The 21,891-nt window shown below is 39.6% G+C and overlaps 1 protein-coding gene across 1 annotated transcript; it reads right to left on the bottom strand.

Moving 5' to 3' along the window:
• Positions 1-342: 342 nt before the first annotated feature.
• On the bottom strand, positions 343-20,778 carry ext2 (exostosin glycosyltransferase 2). Its single transcript, XM_056375262.1, has 15 exons — positions 20,230-20,778; positions 19,145-19,487; positions 18,797-19,020; positions 18,595-18,684; positions 17,406-17,522; positions 16,932-17,127; positions 16,233-16,372; positions 16,051-16,144; positions 10,838-10,969; positions 7,338-7,527; positions 4,712-4,878; positions 3,928-4,071; positions 3,317-3,445; positions 2,566-2,648; positions 343-1,857 (listed from the first exon to the last, which is right to left on the bottom strand). Exons 2-15 carry the CDS (start codon positions 19,457-19,459, stop codon positions 1,719-1,721), a joined length of 2,160 nt encoding a protein of 719 aa, XP_056231237.1. The 5' UTR covers positions 19,460-19,487; positions 20,230-20,778; the 3' UTR covers positions 343-1,718.
• Positions 20,779-21,891: the final 1,113 nt, after the last annotated feature.

Raw genomic sequence — 21,891 nt, 5'->3', positions numbered from 1 at the left:
TGAAATCCCCATGCATTTCAGTGCCTTTGAAGGGACACGAGTGCTGAAATGAGATCGCAGAACCCGCAAGAGTATCACACTAATTGAGGTTGACAAAAATACGAACTGCGCCCTTTTGAACTGCTGACATTGAACAGGGTGGATTAGGCAGCGTATATTAACAACAGGTGACAGGCTGAAGGGAACAGTGGATCGGCCGTGTCACGGAGGGTCTGCTCTGGATGGTCACAGATTGGAGTAAAAGCAGACATGAAAAAGGAAAACGTCTGACTTCATCCTCTTCCCACCTGACTCGCATGTAAATGGGGGGGTGGGGGGGGGGGGACCATTAAAACTGTGAGATGAATTAGTGTGGTCTTTACTTATAACGTTTTACAAAGTCATATATACACTTAGATACATAAACTCTGTCAAACAAATTCAAAACAATTTCACTGACCTCATGAAAATAAAAAAGGCAAATAAAAACATCAAAAGGCCGTGTTAACATCTTAAAGACTGCTGTGTCAATGTTACAACCTAAATACTGAAGTCGGGACAAGTAGTGATGAAAAGGACAAAAATATAAAACACACACAACAGGTAAAATGGAAAAATAAAAAAATAAAGCATTGCATTAACTGTTTATACACATCTGTTTTGAAAAGGGGATTTGGGAGTTGTCTGTTATTCACTATACAATATGTCTCCAAATGCATGGTAAACAAATAATTACTTATACTGATGCAGTGTTCATACACATATCTCAACTCATGAAATGACTTAGTGGATGCTTCATAAGCACCACGGCTTTTCCGATATATAAATATGACGAAAATCTTACTCAGGCAGTATAAAATTACAATTCAAGATGTTCCAGTAGCTCAGCATAACCTTTTTCTTTTTTTTTTTTTTTTTTTTAAATCAGCAGTTATTCACTCTAAATATTATATTTATGGTAATAACTTTGTCTAACAATCCAATCTGTGTAAAACAGAATGTGTGTGAAACATTTACTGTACATCATCTATTAGCCAGACCCCTGTGTTATCACATTCACAACCATTTGATAAAGCCTACATAGATTTGTAATTGATTCATTTACTATATATAATGTAATTTAAACATGTATTACTTTGTCTTTCATACAGTGCAACTATAATAATCTGGTCCATGTCAGCTTTTGAAAAGAAAGAAAAAAAAAAAAAAAGAAGGAAAAATAGAGAATCCTTGTTGGAGCATCATAAATTATGACTATTATACAGCACTGCTGCAAAATACAAATATATACACTGTATACGTTGATTCCACAGTGGCAGGAGCCCAAAGCTTCCAGCTCTAAAACAGTAACAGTGAGGAACCACAGGCCTCCAATCAGTCAGTGTGTCGAACAGCAGACACAGGGTGACCCTCCAAGAGCAGTTTCTGTAACATTAGTCTACGCTTTAGTATTGGTAAACGTTTGGAAATATCTTTTACTTAAAGACCAATAGACAAATTACTGTCATCACCATCCCCAGATTTCCTCTGTCATTTAAGAGGTTAACTCAAAGCACTCTACAATTCTGTGTTTCAGGTTCAATTTAAAAATCAAACAAAGTGGAAGTGACTTAAACTGAGAGGTGACAGTATGACTGACTTTAGTCGGAATTTTGACGTCTTGATATAAAAGATGATGATTGTGACAGATCTTGAAGTTCTGAGGCTGTGACAAGGTCCAAACATCTAGTACTGGCTGGTCAGAGGCTGCCGATGTTGGGGAAGCTCTTGAGCTTCTCTGGGAAGTCGTCTTTATAGAGCACCGGGTCTGCACGGTGTTCCACCACCTTCAGAGGCATTGTGCCAAAAACTGATGCAAACTTGTTGATGCACTCAGACCTAGGGATGAAAACACAACATTTTTACTTTGAAAGCAGGCTAAAAAAATGTATTTATTTAGCAGCTTCTGATTCATAATGTTATGTGTATGGATATGGATGAAGTTTTTACCTTTTTCTTTCTTTTCAATTATTGTAAGGTGTTCTTCTTGCTCAAATACATTTTTTATATATATATCTATATTTCATTTAAGTTTATATTTGTGTATACTGGCAAGTAGTGGCTCTATCCAGTCATTGATCTTGTGTGTTTATTTAAATTTAAACTCGCCTGTGTGAAAAACAGATATGACTTGAATTAAACCATTGCATCTCATTTTAAAGAGGTGACTGAAAGGACTGAAAATAATTAAGGTGTAATACTTTTTAAATAAAATTTCACTGATAAATACAGTGGGTTTTTAAAAGGAGCAGGTTGCTTTAAATTGAGTTCCACACAAATTGTAAGCCATTGTGCAAAGGTTGTTGTGTTTGATTGATTGAGTCCCTTTGAGTAAGTAAAAGAAACTAACCTTTAAATTACAGGGAGACAAACAACCCCAAATTTTTACTGTGATTTAAATTTAAATGTGACTTTAATGTTTTTTTAATATTCAAAACATTTTGATTTTTGAATTATTAAAATGTTTTACGACTGAAATTCTGCATAATACCAAAACACACACACAAACAAATAAATAAAATATGAATAAGATTTAACTGTGCATACCTCTCCACCATGTGTGTCTGATCCAGGGACAGTCCATCAATGGCAGTACACTCAGGGCACTTGAACTTTTTCCTGGGGGTCACCTAAACAGGAACAGAACAAGGTCACACCGGTAATGTCAGCTCACTTTAACTGTTTCTAAAACTTCAGCAGCCCAGACAGAAGCTAATAAGACTGCGACATCTTACAAGAACTTTTGTCAAGCAAATTGTGGTGAAAAATTTTCATCAGTGGTGTTGGAAACAGATGATGTATGGCTTTCCTCTGTCTAGCCTCCCTCACATGTACACATTCCTGCACCCAACAATCTGGACCTGTGAATGTATGTGTGTGTGGAAGAGAAAAGAAAGTGAGAGACACACAGAGGGGAAGACAGACGGGGTGGGATGGGGTGTTTTCTGAAGGAACCTGTTAGAGATATGGTGGGAGGTGGGAGCACGGTTGCAGGCGTAGGGAAGTGTGTAGCTTGTGATTTGATGGCAGGGTGTGCGTGAGCCCCGGTGAGCTTGGGAAAACACACTCAGAGGGGGGAGTGCCATTGAGTGACACCAAGATAAAGGAGGTTAAGGCTGGGCTTTAGCTCGGGCCCCTGCACCTGGGCATAGTCAATGTGATGGGGAGGGGGAGAGGCAGTGAAGTCGAAGGGTGAGAGCTGATCAGACCCAGAGATGGTGGTCCGCTCTGTCAGGCTTCAGCCTCCCCCTGCAAGCTTAAAGCACGCATGTCAGTGTAGCCAGACCTATGAATGTACCTTTATGGGGGCTTTGCCTGTGATGTTAGCCACAAGGAAGTTCATGGCGATATCTTCACAGTTCATGTGAGCATCCACCCAGTTCTTGATGTCCCCTGGCATCTTGTATGTGTACAAATAGTTGAAGTACTGGAATGAAAAAGATTCAAAACAACAAATGATTATGAGGTGTCATATAGATATCTTCCAGGATTATTATGTACAATAATGCAGACACTCTTTAACCGGATGACCCAAGAGTATGTAGGAGGAACAACTGTACTAGAGTTCGCTTTGAACTTAAGTGAGTGTGTGAGCTTTTAAGTAGCAGTGAGATAACCTTGCTCTACCTATGACACTCTGCTCATCTATCACTGTAATCTTCCTGCTTGAACTCCTATATACACCAAAAACAGAGTCTATAGTAAATTCTCTAATCCTTCCTGAAAAGTTCATATTTATTTGATTTCAAAATATAATGGGTCAATTTTCTTTTCAAAGTTGGTTCTGTGTGCAACATTACAAAGCAAAAGATGTAACATTCATGAGTAGCTCTAAGGAAAACTTGTGTGATAGGAGACAGAAGCAGAGCTAAAGAGCCAAAAAGACTTAATTTCAACCAGGCAGGTCACCTTGTGATAGAAGGCGGCTCCAGTCAGAACCATGGAGACTTCGTTGGTCCACTCTGACTCATACTTCCACTTCCCCATTTCATGGTCCCAGAGGTGCAGCCGGCCAGGGTAGCCCACCAGTCTGTCTGGGAACTCCCTCCAAACCTGGGAGCAGGCGAGAAAATGTCAGACATTTTTAGCAGAATTGATCTTAGGTGAGAACTGATGTCTTACATTAAAAGATGAATCTTTTGGTGGTATTTAGAAGAGAATTAGTAATTAAAAATGTTGTCTTAGGTTTCAAAATATCAAAGACATTTTTATCTGGAAAAAAACAGCAGCTGACAGTCAAATTAAAATATTTTTGGATAGAAGTAGCCTCATGATTGGCTGAATATGTCAAGGCTTGACACCAGCAGCTAGTCTACAGCAAGCAAGAAGCCATGTCATCCAGTCAGACAGACAGCTCCAATACCCTGCCTGTAATCCCATGTAATTATCCTTAAACTGAGCACAATTTTATTAAATGGCTTCTAAATGGATTCAGGTGAGTGTGCCGGGCTAAGTGGGGCTAGGCAGGTATGTGGGCATGGAAAGCATCAGCTCTAGACCTGTCATCATTCTTCACACATCAAACACACACCCATTCAGCAAGCTGTCAAATCCCCAACTAGTGGAGAATGAGACTGTAATCTCACTGAATGTCTTTAGATCCTGGGATCAACTTGAATTGGTTCCCTGCAATACCTGCCAAAGTATGGTAAAAGTTAAGGGTTTCTGCCTGAATGGGGGCTCTTTTTCTCACCTCATAGCCAAACTGCAGCTCATCAGATGTCAGCATGATGATGTCATCATCAATTGCCAGTACGGCTTCTGTCTCAATCTCGTCGTAGGGGAAGAAGCGGTTACTCAGCTTGTTCTCTTTGGTTCGCACAACTTTGAGAGGAACACCAATCTTTGGCCAAAGAGACTCTGCCAGAAGGAAAACAATACAATAATAACAACATTTCTAGTTTCATACACCAACACAATATTATTTGGAAACAATTTTTATAATGGATTAACCATTTAAAACAAATTTTCAAGCAAAATTGGCAAAGAATCTGCTGGTTCAAGCTTCTCAAATGTGAAGATTTTCTAGTTATATTTGTCTCATATGATAGTGAGTTGACTATCTTTGTATTTCGGGCTGTTGGTTTGACAAAATAAGCTATATGTAAACCATCTTGGACTCTGGCTAATGAATGTCAGAAAATTGTGAAAAATGCCCAAGAAATAATCAATCTATATATATATATATATATATATATATATATATATATATAGATTGATTGATATATATATATATATATATATTTATATTTATATTGAGAGAGAGTGGGACACAATAATTGTTCTTAAATTTTTAGGGGTTCAGCAACATTATAAATGTGGCCAGTATCAGTGTCTGAAGATGGGTGAGGAATTATGATGTCATTTACCACTGACAGAGATATTTGAAGTCTGTCCTGGCAGTGGAAAACTGTGCTCTGGGAGTTTAACTTTACTCACTGACTCATATCGCTACGCTAACCTCAAGCACGTGCAAATCTAACCACACTACGGTTCTTCATGAGACAGACCAACAAAATGTTTTTTCAGGGGAGTGTTTCAAAGATCTTGGGCAGTGTCCATGGCACGGACTATGGCACAGACAGATCACACAGAATGTGTCCCCTCATTAATGGGGTAACTGGGGCCTGGCAGCCTATAAGAAGAGCTCCGGGTCCTCTAACCACGTCTCCTGTCAAAAGCTATTGTCAAAAAAACTGCTATGTTAAATGCCCAGAGTTTCACTCTGTCCGTGTTGCTGTCAGCCCTTCATTTAGTTCTGAGGTTGGAAAGAGACAGTAGGAGTGAGGGAATTATAGGCTATTATCTTTAGCCCCCACCTTGGCATGGGTCAAAATGCACACACTGCTAATTCTTCTGTGACTCCTTGACCTGCATTCAGAAATCAACAAAAAAGAATTACATGTTCTGAAGAATAAGCTCTGGCTTTTATGCTTTTATGTGTTCTGCACTTATTGTAGTTGTGCACCAGTCAATCTCAGTTGCTGTATAGGTACAAGTGATCCCTTGTGAGAACAGATACAAACACTGAAAGCAAGTCAAGGCAATTTGATAAACATAATGTCAATTGAGTCTGTTACAAAATACAGTCTTCAGACTCACAAACAGAAAACAGAATAATGCTAGACTGCGTAAAAACACATTTTTGTTACTTGGTCAGCATCTTTTTAAAAAAAAAAACAGACAGAAGCAAAATAAACAGGAGCCTGTAAACACAACAGATCAAGGCTTGGTGTGAATGAGGAAGAAATCTGCCTTCATATTGGACTGAACCCCATGAGTCTGACCTGTCGATGGCCCCTTGTTAATTCTAATGGGTCACAAAGCTCCAGCCAGGCGCCGCTGATGCCTCTAATGAAAAGGCCACTCACAGCCACGAGGGAGCACTTCAAAGTCCTCTCACTACTTCATTACATTAGCCAACTCTTACAGCAGCAGGACTGCTTTAATTCCTGCTCAAGAACAGTCTTTGTCTGAGTCAAGCCATCACTGGGATAAGGCACGATTAACTGTTGTATACTTAATTGCCATATTAAGGCAAATAATCAGAGCACAAGGTACAATAAATAAGAAGTACTAAGAGCTTACTTTGACACATCTCTTACCAAGTACACCTGAGGAAGTCTTGTGCCACAAACTAGCAGTAATGAAAGGCAGAAAAAACCAGAGAAATGGACAGATAATAAAAATACAAGTTTTACATAGTACTGCTTTGTCACGACTTGGACCAAATGACATTAAGTGCACTATATGTGTGCCTATGCTTAGGGTGCTGAGTAAAATACTATATGAACAACTCAGCTGTCCTGCCATCACTTCTCTCTCTGTCAAACAGAAAGCCAGAGAGAAGTGGCTCTAGTATTAGGCATGTCATGACAGCATTTATTCTGGAGAGTGCCATTTTCACTCATCTGTTGTGCATCAGAGGATTCACTTCGGATCTTAACAAGCACTCTGGCATGAACAAAGACAGGGTAAAGGAAAGTTTGTTTCAGTGATGTTACTATATTAGCCACTCTTATTTGGATCTGGCTGATAATCTTACAAAGCCTGGCAGCTGTCATGGGGTGGAGGAATAATTTGTGGGCACAAAATAATAAATCACCTGCTTAACTTTGAATGTTTCATTACATTACAGTAGAACTGAAGTTACAGGTTGTTGAGGCTAAACTGCTCAGTTGGGGAGGAGCAAAAATAATTCAACAGCACTACAAACCACAGCTTCAAGCATAATAACTGGCAACCGGGTATTACCGAGTACTAAAGCCCTTGGATAGCTTCATGAACTTTCTTATTTTCATAGAATCTGTTATACTCACCCTCAGGAGGACTCTTGTTCTGATTATTCCACACCACCAGCAGCTTAGCCAAGCTAGGCACCTTGGAGATTTCTGTGATGACTCGGAAAAGACTCTCAACACGATCATAGGTAAGCACCACTGCTGTGAAGCCAGGTGCCCTCGGTGGGATAAGTGGCAAGAACAAAGGGCTGTTCACACTGGTCCACTTCTACACAAGACAGGAGACAAACAAAACAAAACAAAATAAATTAGCTGTTTAAGCCACAAACATCTTTTTTTAATCCTTTTTCATTTCCATGGAAACACAAATGTAGAGCTAGTCTGAAGTCTACTGTGTCCGCCCTGTCTGTCATGTTTTCCATGATTTAATGTGCTATAATAATACTTCACAGGACAGTGAGGTCACCTGCAGTAATTTCCAGATGATGGTTTTTATTATGGAGCAAGAATCGCCCAGTAATATCTCTCAGGGGCTAACAGAGACACAGAATGTCAAAAGCTTCCAGCCACAGTGCCAGGTAAACACTACAGTAGCAGCAGGACAAAAGAACACAAAAGATCGGATAGGAGATTGCAAATACGACAGGTTGGCAACAATATGGCATCTACTGCTTTTGTGATGTTATTATTGTTGGTGAGACTCCTCTGAGATGCTGGTGAAATAAAATGGGACAAAGATGAGGAATGGGGGAAGTGCAGAACAGTGAAAGAGTGGAGTTGGCCAGGTAGTGAAAAGTGGCCATCTATCGTCAGCGTTTTCTTTCATTGCTCCCCTTTATAATGGCCTGTAAATCCTGGGAACAGCACTGACTGCAACTTAGATCAAGTGACACTGTTAAATGAAGGAAGCCACAGGAGAGTTTTCTGATGGTATGTGTGTACTAAATACAAAACTTTAAAAGTTACTGTCACTTGGATTAGAGTGACATGAAAACGATACAACTAGTGCTAAGTCTGTATGCATACGATAACTTCCTTTTCTGTTTTCTAAGGTTGTTTTCTTGAGTGAAATAAAAAGACAACCCATATACTTCATTTACAAGCATGTGTTACTGTAAGACTAGTAAATATAGGAGCATTGGGGTTCACTCTTGATAGACTTCAAAGGCTCAAAAAATGTTCCACACTGGTTACAGTGACAATCAGTCTGAGAAGGGCAAAGAGAGCATATCTAACACAGTAAATCTGTGGGCTTCTTGAAGTCCACATAAACCCTGTTTCTCCTCTGGTCCCAGGTGACCACAGAGTGATTATGTGGCTCCTTCCACAGCATCAACACAAGTCTGTTAAACAGAGACACAGACACTGCATTTTACACAACATCAGTCACTCCTCCACCAATAAAAAAATCACTTTACTGGCAAGTGGAAACTTCCTTGTGGCTGTTCTCACATTGTCATTCAGGCGGAGGGGGAAATAATTAAACTAACACATAGTCACAGCACAAATGCATTAAAACATAAACAGGCAGAAACCACTTAAGTCATTTGTCAAATGGAATAAATTAGACGAAAAGAAAGCCACAGCTCAACGTCACCAACAGATCTGAAGGAGTGGTGTTTTTTATACTTTGTATTTACACTTAAAAAGAAAACTTTTATTTGGTTATTTGAAGTACTTAGGTTGTTCGTTCATTCATTTTAGAAACTTGAAGGTACGTAGATTAAGAGCAAGATAAAATGAAGAACTGCCGAGCAATCAAAATGCCTTTATCTGTCTGTCCTATCCATTTATCTGTAGAAACATTCCCACTGAAATGCATTTTATACTTTTACATTCAATCTTAACAGCACATAGAAGTATTAATAATCTACACAGATGTAGAGGCACAGTAGTGGTCAATTAAAACTAATCTGTTAATTTATTGGTAAATGGTGCAAACAATAAAGTTGCAACATTAGTATTAAGAAAGTGATTGTTTTTTCATTTTGGCTCCAGTTCAGCCAACTGGATTTCCAAAGAAAATGACTCTGTGGTTTAAGTGCTGATTTTCAGTTGTGCAGGAGAACAGAGTCAAAACAAAAATGTCCAAATACTGACTGCTGACTGTACTGTAGCTTTTAAACAACATGGTGATCAAATAAGATTTTCATATGCCCAGGTGCCAATCACCACAAAATGTTTTAAACTCTGGCAAATTTGAAAGTTTGAAATGCCTCAATTCTTGTAATGTATAAACCTTTACAAGTATGCCCACTACCTACAAATCCCAAACAAAAAGCAGCTTGTCCCTTATTCTGAAACCCCCCTCTAAAGGCACCAGCAATCCTGGGAAATGTGCTTTCAATTACCAGCCTAAAGAACTACAGGAGGAGAGGGGGAAAAATGTCTGCCTGATTTATTTAGTGCTCTGTGTAAGTTCTTCTCACCATCCAGTCACTGAAGCCATTGAGAAAACACTTCATCTCCCATCTCAGGCAGAAATGGCCAAAAGGTCTGTACGGTGACACAATTAACCTCCTCTGGGTCTGGACAAACCTTAAGACCTGAGTGATACTGATAGATTGGACTGGGGGCTAGACGCTCAGGCAAAACATTTTGACATAAGTGGGCAATGTCAAGTGTAACTTTTGATTAACAAGCTACCTGCGCAGAGGAAAACAGGCAACCACGGTCGAGACTGAGCAGCTGCTTGACCATAAACCTCTCAATCCTGAACGACTGAACAGGTTTGAGCAGAACTAAAATGACTAACATTGTGCTATTGTGACTGCAACCTCTCTAAGCAGTTCAGAGGACCTACTTATACTGAGTACTGGGATACTTGCAGACATTTGATAGATGCAAAGACACTATTATGCATCTACACATGCACATGCCTCTACCCCACAGGCTGAGCATGGAGGAGACTCTAGATCAGGCCAGGCTGATTAACAACTCCTGAGAGATGGTCGCACAGCCAAACTGTCTGCAACCACAAACTCCCACAACCACAGGGATGCTAAACACACACACCATTCTTCACTTCCAGCGCACTCTCTACTAACACAATGACTCAGACATGCAGGAACTTATTTTTCACCACAGTGGAGGCATCCTCCTAGTGCAGAACTGCTGACACAAACTGGCTGCCTCAGAGCTAGCTGGGTGTATACCAAACTATGAAGCACTGCATATGTGAGGCTTCAGAAAGAGGGAAGGCATCTACTGCCGTCACTATGCCACAGAGGCTTTGATTTACAAGTCACAGAAGAGTGCAGAGGCTTATGTGGCACTGTGAGCATCTGTACGGTCAAAGCCCCATTCTGGACGAGTGTCATTCAGATGTCTGCAATAAAAAGACTTCTAGGAATACAACTGACCGGATCAGCACAGTAGAGCACACAGACTGTATAGATTATATAGCTGCTATAGATGCTGGAAGAGAACAGCCTTTAGGGTGAAGATATAGCTAAATAACAGATACTTCTGAAAGACAATAATGGAAAGTTAGGGCAGAATAACAACATAATATTCTTGCTGCTAGTTACAAATACTTTTAAAATGCACGTCAACATCAAGTCCACACAGTTACATACCACCACAGGTGGATTGTTCCACTGCTCATATGTGCGTGCAGCATATGGGTAAATGCGGTCATTGATGATCTGGAGTGTTGTCAATCCAATGGCCTTCATGGAGCTGAAGTAGGCCTCCCAGAACCAGTGTGCCTGTGGACAAATGGAACACAACTCCTTGAAATATACACATACAAACAAAAATGGGCAACTCAGAGATATTCACTTTACAGATGTTGACCATACAGAGGTGCAGAATTGCATATTTGCACCGACCAACGAAAAAAAAACCAAACATATGTAACAAAAAAAAATTACCATCTTGTCAGATCAAAACTTTCTGAATACAGGTCTAAGCAAACCCTGTTCCAGCATTAGTCACCATAGTGGAACTATTAATGATCAAGTAACACAGAATAATTATATGTTTATCTGTACTGGAGGCAATGAATTTGTTTACACATGCTACCATAATTCACCTTAACTTGAATAAGATTTCATTAAAATGTTGAGATGTTGCTATTGCTACAGTGTCTGTCTTTTTATTCTCATTTTACCCTAGAGAGTACATGACAGAAGGTAACACCAGTGTGAAGTCATAACTGTAAAATCCAGATTTTTTCCCCCCTGGTCCATGTCTTTAAAGAGCTCTGGAGCCCTTTCCAGCCTCTTGCTCTTCAACAACTGTTCTTCTGAAGACTTCTGAAATGTCTTTTGCCTGTGCCTGTTTTATTTCAACAGATCTCTGATGCGCAAAACAGACTTTAATGAAAAGTGAACTCTTAACCCATATCTTAATGTTATCACATTGGCTGATGGAATACTCAACTTCAACTGCCCTCATCCTTGATTCACTTCATAGTTTTTTTTTTTTCAGCCAAGATTGCAAGCGTGAGCAAGAATACCTGTGCACTGAAATTGTTTATTCATATAGATTATTTAGACTCTGACTGTAATATGGCTGAGATGCAGAGAGGAAGGAATTTTAAGAGAAATCAATAAAAGAAACCTGTATATTTATGCAAGTTACAATGAACTGATCAATCTGGAGTAGTGTGACTGACCATGACATATATGTCTAGCCCCCTCGTCTCCTGCAGACCCCTATAGTATTAAGAAACTTCAAGGGACAGTTCAGAGGCGAAAGAGCCCTATAAGAGTTAATGAAGCTTTAAACAACACTGTCTCCTGCCAGGAGGCACCATGCTACACTGACCCAAATCCACCCCACCAGCTCCTCAATGACCCACAGTTCCGTGCTAGAAAACGTGACGATTTGAGCGTTTGTGTGTACAGCAGTGAGCTATATGTCTATCTTGTCCTCCTATAGGAATGCACCGGAATGTATTTTCGGCTAATGTGTGTATTCTATGTTTAACAAAGTAAGTCCTTTGTGGCACGTGAACAACATGTGACCATTGCCTAAATCACCCATATCTCTGTATGGGATGAAGCATTGGAGTAGAACACAAAACAGCATTTATTTTTATAGAGGGGGTGAGGGGAATCCAAAAAGACTTTCTAATCTCAGGGGGGAATCCCAACGGCCCATAAATCAGCCAGTGATGAAAGTTTCTTTTCCGACTGGGAGGACGCAGAAAGCAAACTGTGCTGGCCCGAGGGCCCGTCCCACCACCCTCCACCCGCTCCCAGGCCTGCAGGAATTTTTATGAGTAGGGAAGAAGACACAACATTGTAAGAGAAGAAGAGAAACTTTACTCCATCTTCCAATTGCAGCCTTGGGCCTATAGTCTACACTTTGTTATCTGTTTAGCAGAACAAATAGAGCAAATAAAACAGTCTCAGTCCATGAGCTAACCAAAATTCATTTCACCAATAAAAAGAAAATTATATGTAATGTAAATTGTAACGATAAAATTGCTGCAAATATTGATAAATAATGCAAACAACTGCAAGAGTGTCCAAAATATATCCCTCTGTAAGTCAAACTTAACAGTCATGCGATGCAATGCTTGGTTAAAAGCAAATTATCTTCTCATTTCCTTCTAGTTTAAAGAACTCCCCAGCAGCTTTCACTCTTTTGTTGTTTAAAATGTTATAATAAAAAAGGTCAAAGAGATTATCAGAAGCAATTTAGAATACAGTAGTCTGCATTGCTTTGTTCAACTCATTGGAAGTTGTCGAGTGCCTGACAGATGATTCAACCTATAGACCAGAATTGGCAGCCAGTGAGCTGTGGACAGAACCAGACAATCATTAGAGTTTTCGACATAATCAAAACCAGCAGTGAAACCAAGTCTGTTTCAATCATGTGAGCTACTCACTGACAATATTGTTTTGTTTGAGATTTATTAGCACTTTACTTCTGACTGTGATCATTAACAAGTCATGTGTATGCGTGTGTGCGTAGAAATGTTCAGATGATCAAAACATTTCTACACACACACACACACACACACACACACACACACACACACACACACACACACACACACACACACACACACACACACGTAAATCAAAATAAAGTTAAAATAAAAAGTAGCAGGACTTTGTGCCTAGAGGTCCACGACTGAAGAGCACTGTTAGCGGCTGGTTTCATGTGGGATTACATAGTCTTGGTGCTAGTGAGCCCCGTGGTTTCCTGGATTACAGAGTACCCCAATGATAGACCATAGTTTGTGAGGGTCTGAACATTCTGCAGTGCAACACAGTGCACCATGGGACTGCACTGTGTCCACTTCTGTTCAACCTTTACACTTTAGATTTCATTATAAATTCCAGCCCTCAAATTTGGGCTGTGAAGTTCTGATAAGGAAAGAACAGAAATCTGGTGGAAGATCTCAGTTGATCGCTCAAGGAGATAAAATCTGCAACTCTAGACCCTTCAGATAAAGGATCTGTTATTACATATCTGACTGACCAAAAAACCACTGAGAACTGTCATCATCCTGACACAATGCATGTAAAAAGAAGATTGGACGGAAGAAAAGCAGACAGCATGTAAGGGAGAGAAGAGCAAACTGACTGACATATTCTACAAATCAGTTGCAGCCAGCATACTGTTCTGCTTGGTCAAGTGCTGGAGAGTCTACATAGACTGTATACAGTGTATGGGAGGCTACAACAAAGAAAATGTAGAATTAGTCTGAAAGAAGAAGCTGGTTGTCAGGTCAAAGCTCAATATCAAGACAATAGCAGAAGAAAGGATAAGGAGTAAGTTGAACTCCATCATGGGCAATGATTCTCTCTTCACATCTTATATCTTCTAATTAATAACAGAATTAACTTGACTGTGCTAATCCAATAAAGGTCTGTATTGTATGTGTCCTATTTTGAGGGTATGACCCAAATAAGGCTCTTGGGAGAAAGCACTTGAGCACTGTTAACATTTTGCAGCTCTTTAGTATGTGGCCTTTTAAAATGTGACCTAAATGGATGCTATTACATCATCTCAAATTTAAAAATCAGTTCTGCAATCTTAAACAAGTCTACTGATGGAAGCTCAACAGTAGCCTATCACAATGTGACCTGGTCTCTAATAGGACTTGCTCCATAAGTTAAACAAATGTTCTGTCACTGCAGGATGAAGTGAAACTGCAGTGTCGCCCATTATGTAGACGTTACTCTGCTATAGTCAAGAAAAAAAAACCCCAAAACCCAATATTTGACCTTGACACTTGACCTCCCAGAAAGACAACTGATGAACAACAATGAAAACCAATGTGAGGACCAAATCACCCAAACGATCAATTAATCTTCTTCAGGCCAGCTGTTTTTTTTTCCTGCTCTCTGACCTCTGACTCTTAAAAAGGTGTAACAATAATTTATGTTGAAATCTAAACTACCTAAACCCAAAACTATAGTAAACTATACTAAACAAACAAAAGTTAAATAAAAGTTGTTCACTATGTGGTATTTCCTTTGAGGTAAGTATGAATTGCCTATTTTTTCATTTGTAAGCACAAAAGTCAGAGCACATGGGAACAAAACCAGACACGCTATAAAAGCAAAAGCTGCTGAGCCATCTGCTGGACAAACTAATGAAATACATCAGCTCAACCATATCAGTGAATAGGAAATCAATGTTGAGGCTTTGCTGGGCTCCAGGACCCGCAATAAATTAGCAGACATGAAGAAGTTTCATCTTATGACATGTTGGAATCAGCATAAATATCATTATTCATGTCTTAACATTACAAATTTATGGTTATGTCTCCTACTATTACTCAACTGAGCCCTGTAGTCTTTTTGTATTTGTGGGAGTGACGTGATGTTCTTATTAATCAAACATGTCCTGGTGAGCTCTGCTGAACTTCCATATGCTTGCAATCTTAAAACGCACTTGAGTACTGTGGCAGTTACCGTAAATTTGTCACACAAGCAGGCATTTGATGACTTGCAAATACCACAAGTGAGGATTCTAGGACGGACCCATTATCTTCAAGAGGTAAATCTATAATATGGCGAAAACTGTGACCAATAGCACGAAATAATCCTATAGAGCGTTGCACCATTAGTTTCACCAAACTCAGCAAAAGGATTTCTGTTGAAAAATATCTCAGACAAGAATGAACTTGCAACCAATTCAATCCATCTGTGCACCATCCAGGCAGGCAGAGGAGTACTGTGACCAGTGGATAACAAAACAATATCAGACCTTTGATACCAAGTTAGCTGTGAGCCATACTCAGCAGGACACCCCTCCAACCAATGCAACCACCTCACGAGCAAGCCATGTTTTTGAGCTTGTCTGGTGTAATCCAACCCTAAGCGTGTCTCTGAGCCCTTGGCCTAAAATGTCTGTTTGGCCAGTATAATTGGTAAATGGACCAGAGTTGATACAAGAGAATGAGGAGCAGCTGAACTGGTGCTCTCATAGTTGCTTTCACTTTTGTTTATTGTGGCTCAATGCAGATATCAAATGGAAAGGGAGAATGAGCCGTCCTCTGTATATTCACTCAAGCAAATATCAACTACTATTATAAAAGCTTTTTAAAATGTAGACTGAGCAAAGACGGAAATTCAGACTCAGAAAAGTGAGTGTGCTATCCAAATATCTATCTGTCGCACAACACATAAAATTTGTTTTGGCTTCTATAAATGTGACAGGTTGGCTGGTTAAGGTACAGGCACATGTAAGACATGACATGCAAGAGCTTTAACTCCAGTGGCAGCGCCCCTGACTACCATGTCAATGTGAGTTCTCAAACAATGTAAGGCCCCTTAAAATAAGTTTTGCTGTGCGATTAGTTAGACATTGTGTCTGTTACCTGTCTCTGCATCTCTTCAACTTGTCTGTGAGGAATACTCTTTAGGATGGTGTACATCTCTGACAGCTTTTCCTCTGGGATAACCACGGATGCCCTGTGCAGAAACATTAAATTAGTGAACTAAAAATGGCAAACTGTCAAACCGTTTACTTGTTTTCAACTGTTTGGTGACTTAGGCGGACCTTTTCCAGTCAAGTACTTCAGCGAATGGCAGAATGTAAGAGTCAGCGAGGATGACGGGGACACAGCCAGCCTGCAGCACATCACTGAGGGCAGCCTGACCCAATCGCGCCCCACGCAAAACCACACAGAACGACGACTCCTGTAGGGATACATTGGGAACAAACCGTTAATGGGCCATGTGATTTTGCACTGTACAGACAAACAAACTAAAACCGGGCTTAACTGACCCATTTCCACTGCTAGAAACTTATTCAAGAACCAAAGAACATTTTTGGAACTTTAACTGCATTTTGACAACAGTATCCTAGTTCCCAGTTTTAGTTCCTGAGTTTTTATTTCAACCTCCCAAAATGTACCTGCTCCAACACAAGTACTTAATAAAGGCCAAGGAACTACGAGGATCCAGGAACTGAAGTTCTCATCATTGTTGAGCAGTAAACGATGAGCCTGTAAGCTACTCAAACGCATATATGGCATTCTTTTTTCCTAGAACAAGCACCCATTGTTGGTGATATTAATATAAGGATTTGAGAACGGAATTTCTTATTGAGTTACTAAAAAATAATTATGACACCAAAAAATAAGAGATCAGATTTTTGTTGCCAAATTCAGGAAAGTGGTGCATTTAACAAAAATAATACATCTTGATATTCTTCATCGTTGAAATAAATAATATTGAATGCAGTTGTGCTTCCCACCTGCAGGATCTGTGGGTAGTCATACACCTGTCCCTTGTAGCAGCGTTTTCGTGCAGAGGCGGCACCCTGGGAGAGGTTGCTACATTTGTCCAGGAGGAGCAGTGCTTCTCCATTTTCTTCCTTCAAACGCTCCAGTTCAGCACGGTACTCTCGGTGGATGGCAGTTTGGGAAGACAGAATAAAGTAGCGCCGCGGCCTTGGGGAATGACAACAAGAAATATGCAACTTATCAAGTCATACTTTACATTGTTGATTTCTTATCAAATAACTACTTAATCAGCAATTAGCCTAAAGAGTATTGATAAACCACAAGTTATTTTATTTTATTGAGAGGACCGTTCTAAACATCACATATAATTTTGTTCCCTTGGAGCACAGTCTGTAGAGAAGTTGTTGAAATAAGTAAAGTCACTGTAATTTCATGACGTGACACTCAAATAAAACAATGAGAGTTAATGTGTGAGATGTGCTCACCCTGGCTGTCTCTCAGGCAGCTCAACATCTGCAGAAAGAGGGCTGTAAACTGGGATGCTGACATCATAACCTTGTCTGTAGGTCCATGTAGAAAAACCACCTCCAGCCAGCAGTGCTCTGAAACAAATGGACCTGGATTGTAACAATGCTTCACCACACATGACATGAGCTACAGGAACATACTTCAAAATGCAAACTCATTTATTGGTTCTTTTCCTTCCCGTTAGCACTTTGCTACTAACAATAATGACGTAAGACACAAGTGGTATCAAACGAGGCTTAGTGATCTGGTTGATTGATCCCATGTTAGTCCACTTGATGATACAATGAATTTTGAGTCAATTTTGAATCAGTTCTATTCTCAGGCAAGGGGACTATAAGATGGAAACACACTGTCAGTCACACACCTGGTTATGATGAGGCTCCATGCCAAATGGACTCCAGCTGGATGAGCTCAGGAAATTCTCTACAGCTAAAGATAGTGTTCATTGTCTCAAGGCTGCATGTTCATAAACCCATCCTCTTCCATAGTCAACCATCACTCTAGCCCACAGGGCATCTTGAAAGACACAAGCTCTTTGCTCTTGCTAAATACAACCAGATTTGAAACGTCTCCTCAAGGCCTCCTGAAAATATTTTATGTCCTCATTGCTTGTAAATATCTCTTTCATCGTCATCAAATGATAATTCTTAACACTCGAGGGGTGACTACACTTATGGTAAATGCCACTTAAGGTTGCATAATCCATTGTTGCATGGATATTAATTTCATCTGTCCAGGAAACATAATATAAATAAACAAGAAATGATTTGTCTTTGTTAAAAGTGGGAACTGCTGACAGGAATCCTAAACACATGAATCATTACAACATGTTTCCCTCCTGTCTGGTGTTTGGAATAAAACTTTTAAATCTTACATCATTTTTAAGTTGTAGATGTCTGAACTGACTCTGGTAGTATATCAGCTGATGCAAAAATGCATGAGTGTTTCTTTCTACACATTCCCATCATGTAAATGCAGCCTGTTAACAACAAGCAGCCGGAAATGTAATTAATTCCACTGTATTATTTGAAAATACTGGAATAATTAACCATTATTGGTCATTTTTGATTTCACAAAGATTACTGTCACATTACAATGAAGCATTCTTAAATACTAAAATGGCTTTTAATATCTACTTATTAGTACCTGTCTCTGGGCACATCCAAGGCAGTATTGTAGTCTGGGGGGCCTCCAGGCAACATGTTGAAAAGCAGGTGATTCATCCCTTTGTCCCATCTACCAATCACACACAAGATTAATGGAGGAACGACAGATTGATAAAACTGAAAATTTAACAGAAAATTTAATGTTGTCAGTTTGACTGACTGGGTCTAGTATAAATGTTTACCTGGGTAGCATTGCCAGAGCCTGGGCAGTCTCTCTGATGCGCAGGGAGTTCTGATTCAGCACATCAATAGATGGAATAAAAAGACAAGCCCTGGTGACATCATCAGTGTAAAAGTCGCTGTCAGAGATGGCACTGAGCAGGTCATTGTATTCTCGAGACAGTCCAGTGCTGCTGATGGGAACCCCCAATTCATCCACAAACCGCTGCAGAGGGTAGATGTAGACCTACAAAAGCAACCATTTCCACAACGGATTAAAATTTTAACAAAGAAATCTGCAAAATGTTGAAGGGAGGATATCCTTAGTTTGTCTAAGCTCAATGGTGTGATCGTTGTTTTGAGAGAGTTACCTTGATTCTGTTCTTGGGATTGTAGCCACATCTGTACACATCAAAACAGGTATGCATGCGACAGCTGAGGTCACCCCTCTCAGGAATGGGGCTGGAGACAGGCAGGCGGACCAGAGGTGCATCATGGACACTGCGTTTATCAAGGGACCAGTCAGCTGTGGACTCAATGGAGTGGGGCCAGAACTGAAACATCCCGGTGGCAATTAATCCAAGCAGAACCACAGAGAACAGGGTGATGTAGTATATGCGATGCTTGGTTTTCATCCGGGGGATAAGAGCAGGGCCCCGTGAGCTGTATTTCCCAGAGGCATACATGTCTAACACCTCTCTGTCCAATCAGCCACTGTAAAGACATGCATCAAATCAGTGACAGCTTCATGTACTGCTTATACTAGAGCTGTTACAATCAGCAACTAGTTTGATAACTAACTGTTTTTTAAACAAAAACTCTGTCTGGTTCAAGTTCTCAAATGTAAGAAAGCAATGCCTTTATTTCTCATAGGATATAGGAAACCGAATTTATAGGTCTGATGATAAATGGTTCATCGAGGAGATAGTTGACAGATTAATCGATAACGAAAACAATCGTTAGTTGCAGCCCTACTTCATACACAAGTAGTTTACCTTGTCTAACAGGTCAGAATAAAACACACAATTGATGCCTGTAACGTTACTCAAGACTATGTAGGTTACGGGTCACCCAAAATCTCAGTATTTTTATATTAAAGTTGCAGTGCATAATTTCCATATCAAGATAAATGAGCTGTTTATATGATGTTTATTGAATGCCTTTGCTGTCAACGACACGTATAGTTAATTGCAACGATAACATACTGACAATACATTATTTGCCAATAATATTGACCATAACGCGATTAAAAAAAACTGTCAGAACAGTGGGAGACTGTTTTAGTTTAAATTAACTACGAAGCTAACATGGCTAACTGCAGCTAACGAAGTCAGTTAGCTAACACAGCTGTGTAAACATTCATGCTAAATTAGCTCACTGCCTGACATCATTAAATGCTATAAAATTGTGGAAGAGAGGGTAAATTCCCGAAGTTATAGCTATATGTTTTACCCACCGAGACGTTGAACGGAACAGGGTTTGACAGTTGCCTCTTAATTCATGGCTACGGTTAGAAATCAGGCTACACTTATGAACCCAGTGTTAATGCTAACCTAGCTTTAAGCTAACAGTAGCGCTCTCGCAAATTTTGCAGTGATTTTCCGGAAGTTATTCTTCTTTATTTCTGACACGTAGTTGTGACTCAGGAGGTTGATACTTTGCTTCCCTCTGGTGGTATGGAGGTAAACTGAACATGTTTTTTTTTTTTTTTTTTACCAGACTCTTAAATAGGTCTTGAATACATCCGTGGTTGTAACTCAGGAACAGAAGGGGAGGTTGTCACAACATTTCCTGCAACTTAGCTGGTTGGCCAGGCATACAATTGTAAGGTGGTAACTCTAGTTTGGAGAATAGTTTGGACATCTCAGATAGCTTCTCTTTTGTGATAGGGACTGATCAGTTGTTGGTTGCTTAACAGTATTCCTTAATATAATGTGGAAATATTAATATGGTATTATAAACTACTTTTTAATCTAGTGATATTTACATATTGCTCTATGTAAGGCAACTAATATTTTAATGTCACTGACTTTTACTTATTTTGTGTGCCTTTTTCACAAGATTTTATCAATTGTTTGTCTATTACATACTTTTCTTTAGCCTTATTTTCAAATATCTTAATGCTGGATATTGCCCAACACTGTCCCGAAGAGGTTGGGCTGTGTAAACACCAGAGACAACAATGGAAATAAGTTCAGGAATGTATTGTTCAATCCCTGACAAAGTTGGATATGTTGTGTTATTTTTGCACATAAGAATCTGGAAGCTAAACCTAAAAATTCATTTTGAGGTGAACCATCTTGTCTTCAAGGATGTCTTGATATCTTAATGGAAAGTCTTGGGTGGTACACTCAAGTGAGCCCACTGCTGACTTTATACTCTCTGCAGTATAGTATCGTTATTATTACAGACTTGTGATACGGCCATAATTAATAGTGATAAAAGAGTTTAGGCAGCTTGTTAGGTCTAAAGCTAATGAGGAATGTATCTCAGCTGTGTACAGCTGAGCTACCTGTCTCCTAACAGTATTTTCTCATTATACTTTAGAACATATTGGGGAATATCTACATAAAAAATGTGAAAAAAAAAAAGAGTTATTGGTATATATTCGCTTATGTTGTACATTTAACTGGTATTAAAGTTTTTCTTCGGTGCAGTTACCAAGCTTATTCAGTTATTCTGTTTTGTGAGTCAGGTTCAAGGTGCGTCAAACAGAGACACCTCCCATCCACGCTGTGTCATTTGACTCATGACACCTCCATAAGGCTCAACAGAAGCAGACTGTATGCTCACAATACACTGCACCTACACTTGGGCTTAAATATAGCTCTGAACAACTCATGCCATCTTTACTCAAAATCCATCTGCACTCAGCACTTCTAAAACTGATGACACACCGCCTTTTTCAGGATGGGTCCATTTGGCAAAATTTCCTCCTAAGTACGATCCTTTATATATCCAGGGTGCTTGGCATTAAAAGTCATTAGTTTAAAACAATTCGCTTTTACAAATAGTCAAGTCTGTTAATCTGAATAATTCTCTGCTTAAATGTGCCAGTTACATTCAGAACCTTTTAGGAGAAACTTAATAGAACCTTGATTACACACTTTCACAGAGA

Source organism: Seriola aureovittata, chromosome 1, assembly GCF_021018895.1.
Source record: "Seriola aureovittata isolate HTS-2021-v1 ecotype China chromosome 1, ASM2101889v1, whole genome shotgun sequence".
NCBI lineage: Eukaryota > Metazoa > Chordata > Actinopteri > Carangiformes > Carangidae > Seriola > Seriola aureovittata.
This window is presented reverse-complemented; position numbering and strand designations above follow the sequence as displayed.